The following is a 10,671-nucleotide window of genomic DNA, read 5'->3' as shown; positions in this document are numbered from 1 at the left end:
AGTCCTACTCATCCACGACTCTACAACTGTAGGATCTCCGATCCCATCAAAGGTTTTGACGCCTAATTTTCTTGCTCTTTCAATGGTGTTGACACTCTCTTGATGCACTGGAATCTGATTTTGAGCCACTCTAGTGACTAACTGGGCCAGTCTGCCAATAGCTTGCTCCACATTAATCCCATCAGTTGAAGGCTCCATATTTGGCTCAGCTACTGGTTCAACACCTACATTAGGACTATGTACAACAGAGTCTACAGGTGGCACTTGAGAATCTGGTCCATGGGCAACCGACTCTCCCACCACCTCCTCTACTAATTCATTTTCCCTTCTTACAACTTGAGGAGTTAACAAATCCCCAAGAGGTCTCATGCGAGCTTGGCCACGTCGCCTCATATTGGTGTCTACAAATACAATTTCAAATGATTTAGAAACTTATATGCATGCTTCTTGAAATGCCCTTAGAATCTATAACCTTTGCTCTGATACCAAGTTGACAGGACCCATCCCGACCTGCTAATCCTATAACCTCTGAGAATACCGTTATAGGCTTAGAAGGGCGAAATGCATCCTGTATTTCTGGTTGAAAAACCTTCTACACCATATTCTAACATGTAAAATAATATCATCTATAGGCCTTCGGCCTTTATATAAGTATATGTCATAATACATCCTGATTAAAGCCAAGAAATCATAAAATAAACCTGTAATCAGGCCTCCGGCCTTATCATATACATGACAAAATAATTTACATCTTTACTCATTTCAAAAGTCATGAGAATATTGTAATTAGGCCTCCGGCCTTTCAACATTTCACAAGCTTATAAAAAAAAAAAACAACAAAAAGTCTATATCCAACACTAAATATGCTACACCGTGGCACAACCCAACGAAACACTATCCAACACGATCTGGAGGATGTCCTGGAGGGAGGAAACATTTATAAGGGTGAGCTAAAAGCTCAGTGAGTAGGAAATTTAAATCTTTGAGAATATTAATGCATGTCAAAATATAATAGTATGCTTATGCTTAAACCACATGTTTCTCATTTAACTTGAAACGTTCATCACAAAATCATCACATAAATTGATTGTCTCAAGAATGAAATTAACCATACTACCTTTTTCTCATAGGGACATATCAATCATTTATAAATTTCCACTTCTAACTCAATAGCAATACTATCTTTATCTTATAGGTTTCCTTCCATATCAAGATTTTAAAATATAAAGATATCCCACCATTTCCAATATAAAGATATACATCAAAATATCATATAAAAGGAAATCTGTCATACCCGGGGGTGTCCCCACCTAGGCAGAGCAAAAGAAAAACAACTGTCATACCCGGTATACTAAAATCTCACACGGGCAGAGCATTCAATTCTATCATACTTGGCATGAAATAAAGCACAAGCAGAGCACTAAATTCTGTCGTACCTGTATAGATATCGCACAGGCAAAGCATCTAAATCTGTTATACCTGGCATAAATATTGCACAGGCAGAGCATTTTATTTCATAATAAGTAATAACCAAATCTTATCACCATATATATATATATATAAGAAAATGACTTGATATTATGACCTTTTTGGACAATACTTATCGGCAAGCATCACAACCACCATAAGCAAATGTAAATCACACATGAATCTCAAGTAAACACTTCCAACTCACATAAAGCTCAACTAAACAATTCCAACTCAACCATAACACAAAACATCAATTTAATAATTTCCAGAATTCACTTGGTCACCACATAACTTAATTAAGCATTCTGAATCCACCAAATAATGTAACTTTTACTTTATAGCCACCCAAACCTAAATCCATAACATACATAAAGAAACTATTTTATTTTATTTTTTTCCTTTTTTTTTTTGAGAGGTTTCCATCAAATCCATGCTACCATTTTCAAGGATTCAAAATAAATACCATAAAATTTCACAAAACTATAAATAAAATTTATACCCAAAAATCATAAAGAAAGAAAAGTTTATTCCCACTCACTGATTTGGGTAGCCTCTAAATCAGAGTTGAAATCTCTTGCTAATCTCCCTTCTTCTTCACCTATTCAAACCAATTGGAAACAATATTATCAAAATTTTGGAAATCCCTAATTTGAACAAATATAACAAACCCTAAAATTTTTTTTTTGAATAAAAATGAAATACCCTATTCCCTTTTTCTATAAATCCCTTTTCTCTTCCTTTCCCTTTCCTTCTTTTTCTTTCTTTTCTTTTCTTTCTTCTCTTCTTCCCCTTTCTTTCTCTGTTTTCTCCCGTCTGCGCTCTGTTTCTTTTCTTCTTGCTGAAGAAGAAAAGGCTACTGACTTTTATTAGCAAATAAAAGGAAAATTTCCACTTAACCCCCATATGTGGGCAAGATTTCGTATAGCCCCCTTTAGTTTCACCTATAACCAAGATTTGGGTATTTCACCATCTGTGGTAACTTTTTTGTTGCTCATCTATATTCATGAAGTGTTTGTTTTTTACCTTATTTATGATACTTTATTTAGGTCAATTTGATGTTACATGTGCGGATATGTGGACTGTAGCAGAACTAGTATAGAAGAGATAATGAGTGGTTCTTTTGAAAAAACCCTTCAATGGCTAAAGTTGGGGAGTGAAAGGCTACAACTTTAGCTGAATCAATGTTTTGCCCCAGTGTGGTATCAGCTGGGCTGGAACTGTGAGACCCTTTACTTCTAGGAGATTGACTTGCCATTGAAGATTCAAAATTTTCATATCTTGACAACTATCTATCTGAAAGGACTACTAAAGGTGGCGAGTAATGGAAAAATCAGTTTGTTACAGGCTTTTCTTCTTCTCCATGTTTTATTTATTTGAATAGAGATCTAGTATGCAGTTTTTTATTTTTAATGACTAGGCTAGTATATATATATATAGATTGGTTGTGACTGTTAGTGTTAGGATTGGGACACTTGTCCTCAATCCAATGGTTAATTTCTATTATAAATATATGTGTTAGGTTTCAGAAGAGGAAGGAAAGAAAAATCTTAAGGTTTGTTTAAGGACAGCCATCCTTGGCTGAGTTAGGGAGGTCTTCGGCGCCTCGAACGGTCGGAAAATGGGAGGCCCCAAACTCCTTGAATTATTCGATTTATCATTGTAATGTTTTGGTTAATGAAATAGTTTTAGTTTATTATGTTTTTTGTGTTTTGGTTGAATAAGAGCTGAGTTCCTAACAAAATGGTATCAAAGCATTCGATCCAATGGGGAAGATAGATGATGGTCAGAAAAGTGAAGAGTCGCCGAACAATGTTCATGGAGGAGGCAAAAGTTTGAAAAAAAAATTACAGAAGGAAGAAAGGAGAAAGAAAATGTAGAGAAGGAAGAAGAAGAAGAGAAAAAGACAACGAGAAGGAAAGAGAAAGGAGGGAGAAAAAAATAAAAATAAGGTGGAGGGCAGGGCATTTGGTTTGTTGGAAAAGGAGAAAGAAAGATGTGGTTGTGACTTACTGGGAAAGCAAAAAGAGAAGACAAAAGCTTTATTAGGAAGAGAAAACGTAGCAAAAAGAGAAGGCAAAGGCTTTCTTGGGAAGAGGAAGAGAAAAAGAAACATATGGCGCTGTTTGGAAAAAATTAAAAAAATTAAATTAAATTAAAAAAATCAGAAAAGGAAAATTAAAAAAAATCATTTTATGAATTACCATCTTGAAATAGTTTTAGTTTATTATGTTTTTTGTGTTTTAATTTTGTGTTTTAGTTGAATAAGAGCTGGGTTCCTAATAGTTAGTAAACGTGGAAATAGAATGGTTTGTTATCATGCATAGATTGTGCAAACGATTTTCTTAATATAACTTTAAACTTTTGATTCATTAGACATGCAACTGTCATCAGCATTACCCATGAACCTTCTGGGTCTACTTGCATTTTCTAGGGCTGTGCTTATATCATTAGGACTGTTGGTATTCACAAGAAAATCATCAAGTTAAAATTCTAACATCAGCAGGTTTGTTTTATGAAATCATTCCTCCGGTTTTTGGTGTCATTCTGGCTATTTAATTTATTACTCTATTAGCATGGTAATCAATATTCTGCAAGCTTCACTTCAAACATCGTTTTCTTCGTTTCCTCAAATTTTTGTTGCATCCACAACCCCACCCTTCATTTCCATGTAAGTTATCTCTGCATATAAGTTATATTCACTTGCTACTGTGCTTTTGAGCCTTTCCAGGCAAGTAAGTCATTGTCTCAAGACATCATAGAGTTTTACAGTGAAAAAGGACGGGAGAGAGAACTTAAATCAGGTGCTCCATTCTTGCACTCAGTAGAAGAAATAGCTTTTTTTTTCTTTAAAGAATAGAAAGTTGAGGCTTTCATGGAAGTTAATTTAGTAGTACAAAAGAATAATGGATCAGACGAATAAGGGAACGTATCATGAAGGCAGTTTTGTTTATGTCTCTGCATAGGTTTTTATTCAAGTCAAAAGTAAAATCAAACTGCATTGTTTTATCCCCAGAAACTATGCAGAGATGTTTAGCTTATTTTAAGTTTCATTTTAAAATGATAATTTAAGAGAATGATTTTATTTTTGTCCTAACTTGAGCCCAACTTGGCTGAACATTATTAGCTCAAATTTGATTTGATTTTTAAAATGAATAAAATATTTTAATTTAAATTTAGCTTTAATTTAAATTAAATAAATTCTAATTGAATCAATTTGCAAAACCGAATTAGCTCAAATTTGGATTCAGCTGTATGAGCTCTTAGCTTCATAATGTGCTGACGCGGACTTGAAATTAGATTTCAATATGGCTTTTTTGCGGTGGTGTAGTTTACTTTTTTATTAATCCTTTTGAATGAATAAATAACTTCTGTACTGCTCGAAATTTTTTAAAGTTAAAATCTTTTTTAAACTCTATATATATATACATTGGGTGCGAGGAGGCATGCGCGAGTGCTTGCGCTACTTCGCACCTTTGTTTGTTTTTTTATTTTTATATGTTATATATAATTTTTATACACTTTTTTTATATTCTATATATTTTTTTATGTATCTAACATACCTGTTATTTACTTACTCTATGCACTCTTTATATACTATATACATTTTTTAGGGATATTAATTAAAATAGGCAGTCGCATTCCCGTCTAAACCTTTTTCGGCAACAATTTTTACATTTTACCTTTTTAAGCAAACCGTTGTTTTCATTCCAAAAATACCCTTCGTCTAATTTCTCACTTTACCGTAGCATTTCCCCGATTATCTGCTTACCTTTCACGAAAAACATTAAGATTAAACTACCGTAATATTTATAAATTAAAAAACAGATTAATATTTTATAAAATAATTTATTCTTATATATAAAAAATATTACGTTTTTCTCTAAATTATCTGTAATGAATAAAATTTATAAATTAAAAAATAGATTAATATTTTATAAAATAATTGATTGTTATATATCAAAAATGTTAAGTTTTTTTCTAAATTATCTGTAATGAATAAAATCTATAAATTGAAAAACATATTAATTTTTATAAAATAATTGATTCTTTTATATAGAAAACAATGCATATATCGAAAACGGTATGTTTTCTTTGAAATGGTGCGTTTTCTTGTGGAAAGGGGTGTGGGTGCGGCAGTCTTTGAAAAAGTGTCGCGATTGCGGAAAGGGTGCGGCAGCTTCTGAAAGGGTGCGGAAGCTTCTGAAAGGGTGCGGCATTTGCTGAAAGGGTGCGTGGAACTGTGCGGTAACTCACTGCGTGGAAAATATATATTAATATATTAGATATTAATACATATAATATTATATTAATATATAATATTATATAATAATATAATATTATATATTAATATAATATAATATAATATGTATTAATATATAATATAATATTAATATAATATTGTAATATTAATATTAATATAATATTATAATATTAACATTATAATATTAATATTAAAAGGGCGCGGCATTTTTTGAAAGGGTGCGGGACTTTGGTAAGGGGTGCGTGCGCGTGCGAGCGGGCATGCGCGCGCTGGAGCTGCATGCGGGTGCGGGCGCGCGCGCACGCTGGTGCGTGCGTGCGGGCGCGCTGGCGCCCCCGCACCCCATACTAAAATCTCGCACCCCGTTCCCGCACCCGCACGCACGCACGCAGCGCTAGGGCGCCCGCACGCCGCACCACCGCGCATGCGCTTACCCGCACCCGCACGCACCAGCGCGCGCACACCCGCTCTCACGCACCCCCACCCCTTACCAAATTCCCGCACCCTTTCAGAAAATGCCGCACCCTTTTATTATTAATATTAATATTAATATTATATTATATATTAATATAATATATTATATATTAATACATATTATATTATATTATATTAATATATAATATTATAATATTATATAATATAATATAATATGTATTAATATATAATATATTAATATATATTCCACGCAGTGAGTTGCCGCACAGATCCACGCACCATTTCAGAAAATGCCGCACCCTTTCAGAAAATGCCGCACTCTTTCAGAAATTTTTGCACCCTTTCAGAAATTGCCGCACCTTTTCAGAAAATGCCATACCCTTTCAGAAATTGCCGTACCCACCACGCTTGCCGCACCCTTTCAACAAATCCCGCACCCTTTCAGAAGCTGCCGCACCCTTTCCGCAATTTCCACACACCCTTCACGGTTGGTGCACCCTTTCAGTAATTCCCGCACCCTTTCAGAAACTCCCGCACCCTTTCAGCAATTCTCGCATCCTTTCAAAAATTGTTGCACCATTTCCGCAATTGCCGCACCCTTTTAGAAGCTACCGCACCGTCCACGCTCCCTTTCCGAAATTCCCGCACCCACACCCCTTTCCACAAGAAAACGCACCGTTTCAAGGAAAACATACCGTTTTCGATATATGCATTATTTTCTATATAAAAGAATAAATTATTTTATAAAAATTAATATGTTTTTCAATTTATAAATTTTATTCATTACAGATAATTTAGAAAAAAAACTTAACATTTTTGATATATAACAATCAATTATTTTATAAAATATTAATCTATTTTTTAATTTATAAATTTTATTCATTACAGATAATTTAGAGAAAAACGTAATATTTTTTATATATAAGAATAAATTATTTTATAAAATATTAATCTGTTTTTTAATTTATAAATATTACGGTAGTTTAATCTTAATGTTTTTCGTGAAAGGTAAGCAGATAATCGGGGAAATGCTACGGTAAAGTGAGAAATTAGACGAAGGGTATTTTTGGAATGAAAACAACGGTTTGCTTAAAAAGGTAAAATGTAAAAATTGTTGCCGAAAAAGGTTTAGGCGGGAATGCGACTGCCTATTTTAATTAATATCCCCATTTTTTACGTGCTATTTATTCATATTCACTATTTTTTATTTATATTAATTTTTTTTGTTTTTATCTGTATTTAAATAAAAATTTAGTAATTTTTAAATATGTTTTGAAACTTTAAAATATAATTTATTGAATGATTGAATCAAAATTTATCTAATTTTTAAAAAATTTTTAATCAAATTCAATATAATTAACCAAAAATTACATAATTAATTAAGAGGGTTCTTCTTATAATTTAAATTAAATTTATTTATAAAATTAAAACTATTATAAATTTACTTAAAAAGATTTAAACACAAAAATTATTGTTTATTTTGATTAATATCTCGTTATCCAAATGATTCACCTGATTGAAGAAAAAAACGAAAATAGACTATGAAAGTAAGTCAAATAAAAAAATGCAGGCACTTTTCAGTCCACTATCATTGATAAAAGAACACGGATTCTCAGTAGCGTAGTCCTACTTTCCTTTTCCAAATCCTTTGAGCAGACCAAAAACTTCAAAGGGTCAGATTGTTTTCATTCAAGTACGATGGCTTCTTCTTCTCCAGTGAAGTATGATGTTTTTCTTAGTTTTAGAGGTGAGGATACACGTTATGGCTTTACGAGCCACCTGAATGCAGCTTTGTGTCGGAGAAAGATTGAAACTTTCATCGATTACGAACTTAAAAGAGGAGATGAGATTTCACCTTCTCTTTTGAAGGCAATTGAAGGTTCAAAGATTTCAATTATCGTTTTCTCTCATCGCTATGCTTCTTCTAAATGGTGCCTCGAAGAACTTGTAAAGATACTCGATTGCAAGAAAATGAACGGTCAGATTGTGATACCGGTTTTCTATGGTATAGATCCATCAGATGTACGGAAGCAGACGGGGACTTTTGGAGATGCGTTTGCTATGCATGAAGTACGATTTAGGGACAGACCAGAGATGTTGCAGAGATGGAGGATTGCATTGACGGAAGCCGGCAATCTGTGTGGCTTTGATTCAAATGCCATCAGGTGAATGTTTTTGCTTTCATATTGTTTTCAGTTTTGGGGTTTTTAATTTTTAAATTTTATTTATGAACCCCTAAACGCATGTTTCAGTAATTGGACAAATACATTTATCATACACTATTTTGGTAATATCATCTATTATAAATATTTTTATGAGTACAACAACAACCAAACAATCTAGTTTGGAAAGTTTCTTTTTAAATTGATAACCAGACAGCAAACAGTTTCTTGATAAAAGTTATATCTCTTCTAAGCTTTATTGTACAAGCTCTCTATGCCATAAGCTCTTCTTGGGGTCTTGACCTAATGGCCCATAATTCTTATATATAGCTACGTGATAGATCCAAAATATAAACTTTAATTATTATATGATGTATATTGAAAAGGTCGGATTGTGTATTCAAATAAAGATGGTAACTTTACTATATCTTTTAGCTTTTGTAACCAAATTGAACTTAAATTATTTACAATAACCAGGCCTAAAAAATTTGTAATTTTCAAGGATGGGCAAAATTGGGCTATTGGAATCAGATTTTCTCTTTATTTCTTTTTCATTAACTTGTTGATTAGCTTATTGTTGTTATTACCTTTTGTTTCTATTGTAGGCCCGAATCGAAACTTATAGAGACAATTATTGAACATATTTTGAAGATTTTGAATGATAAGTCTTCTATTGATAATAAGAACTTAGTTGGAATAGCAATCAAGATCGAGAAAATTAAATCTTTATTGTTTGAAGGGTTGACTGAAGTATGCAAGGTAGGAATATGGGTTATGGGTGGTATAGGCAAGACGACTCTTGCCAATGCCGTCTTCAATGAAATATCAAGTGATTTTGAAGCTTCTTGTTTTATTCCAAATGTTAGGGAAGCATCAAATAAAAATCAACTACCCCATTTGCAAAAAGAACTTCTTTCTACAATATTGGGGGGTGCACACCTTGATATAAGGCTCACTTTCACAAAAGAAAGGCTCGGACGTGAAAGAGTTCTTATTGTTTTTGATGATGTGACAGATTTGAAACAAGTAAGAGAATTAATTGGAGATCTTGAAAACTTGGGTATTGGAAGTGGAATCATTATAACTACAAGGGATAGACAGGTGCTTAAAAATTGTGGATTGAATGATTCTATCATATATGAGGTCGAAGGATTATGTAGTGATGAATCACTTCGACTTTTTAAACAACATGCCTTCAAACGAAATCATCCAATTGATGAAGTTTACTTGAAGCTTTCAGAAAGAGTAATAGATTATACAAAAGGTTTGCCTTTAGCTCTTGAAGTCTTAGGATGCTTTCTACTTGTTTGAGAAAAAATTGAATGGGAAAGTGCACTGGATGAATTAAAACAATCTCCGAATGAGGTCATCCAAACAGTGCTTAAAATCAGTTATGATGGATTATCCGATAAAGAGAAGACTTTATTTTTAGATATTGCATGTTTCTTTAAAGGATGGGATAAATATATAGTTGGTGCCTTCAGTTCACTTATTGGAGTATGTGTTCTTGTTGATAAAGCTCTTATAACTATTTCAGACAGCACTATAGGAATGCATGATTTGATTCAAGAAATGGGTTGGGAAATTGTTCGACAAGAGCCTGTCGATAAACTTGGCCAACGTAGTCGATTGTGGCATCATGATGATATCTATACTATATTTAAAAAAAACATGGTAAGTATACATGGGATTAACTTTTAATTTATATTTTATAATGCATGGGATATCTTGAAATATTTGAACTAGGAGACTATTTTTTTCATTTTTTCCATATAGAAAGTTCATGTGGGGTTTTGGGTTTGGGATGTACATCAGGTTATTGTACTGTTAATTGATCTTTTGATTTTGATTGTAGGGAACTGATAAAATAAGAGGCATGCTCTTCGATATGGTTAAAATGAGAGAAATACACTTAAATCGTCATGCTTTCTCAAACATGGTTAATCTAAGAGTCCTAATAGTAAATATCTTATATTCGAGATGCTATAATAAGGTTCATGGTTTTGACAACATTGAATTTGATTTCTCTGAGTTAAGATGCCTCTGCTGGGATCATTACCCCTTCCCATCGTTGCCTAAGAAATTTGATCCTGAGAACCTTGTTATACTTAAGATGTGTAACAACTGTCTTCAACAACTATGGATGGGTATCAAGGTATATGTTGATTTCATATGAAAAATTTCTTTTTATAAATTTTAAATATTGTATATTCTAATTTGTATCGGTCATTTCCTTCTCTGTTACAGGACCTTGCTCATTTAAAATATATTGATCTGAGTTACTCACATCAGCTTCTTAGAGTCCCAGACCTCTCAGAGGCTCCAAATCTAGAGAGCTTGATT

At 33.0% G+C, this 10,671-nt stretch overlaps 1 protein-coding gene and 1 long non-coding RNA gene across 2 annotated transcripts; one reads left to right on the top strand and one right to left on the bottom strand.

The window, feature by feature from the left end:
- Nucleotides 1–674: 674 nt before the first annotated feature.
- On the bottom strand, nucleotides 675–2,226 carry LOC123202544. Its single transcript, XR_006498994.1, has 3 exons — nucleotides 2,173–2,226; nucleotides 2,009–2,068; nucleotides 675–920 (listed from the first exon to the last, which is right to left on the bottom strand). It is a non-coding gene; the product is annotated as an uncharacterized LOC123202544 (long non-coding RNA).
- A 5,606-nt stretch (nucleotides 2,227–7,832) lies between these two features.
- On the top strand, nucleotides 7,833–9,559 carry LOC123203453 (disease resistance protein RPV1-like). Its single transcript, XM_044619807.1, has 4 exons — nucleotides 7,833–8,045; nucleotides 8,178–8,331; nucleotides 8,934–9,471; nucleotides 9,551–9,559. Exons 1-4 carry the CDS (start codon nucleotides 7,865–7,867, stop codon nucleotides 9,557–9,559), a joined length of 882 nt encoding a protein of 293 aa, XP_044475742.1. The 5' UTR covers nucleotides 7,833–7,864.
- The last annotated feature ends 1,112 nt before the right edge of the window (nucleotides 9,560–10,671 follow it).

Source organism: Mangifera indica, chromosome 19 (genome assembly GCF_011075055.1).
Source record: "Mangifera indica cultivar Alphonso chromosome 19, CATAS_Mindica_2.1, whole genome shotgun sequence".
In the NCBI taxonomy this organism is placed as follows: domain Eukaryota; kingdom Viridiplantae; phylum Streptophyta; class Magnoliopsida; order Sapindales; family Anacardiaceae; genus Mangifera; species Mangifera indica.
Note: the sequence above shows the minus strand (reverse complement) of the source record. Positions and strands in the feature narration are given on the sequence as shown.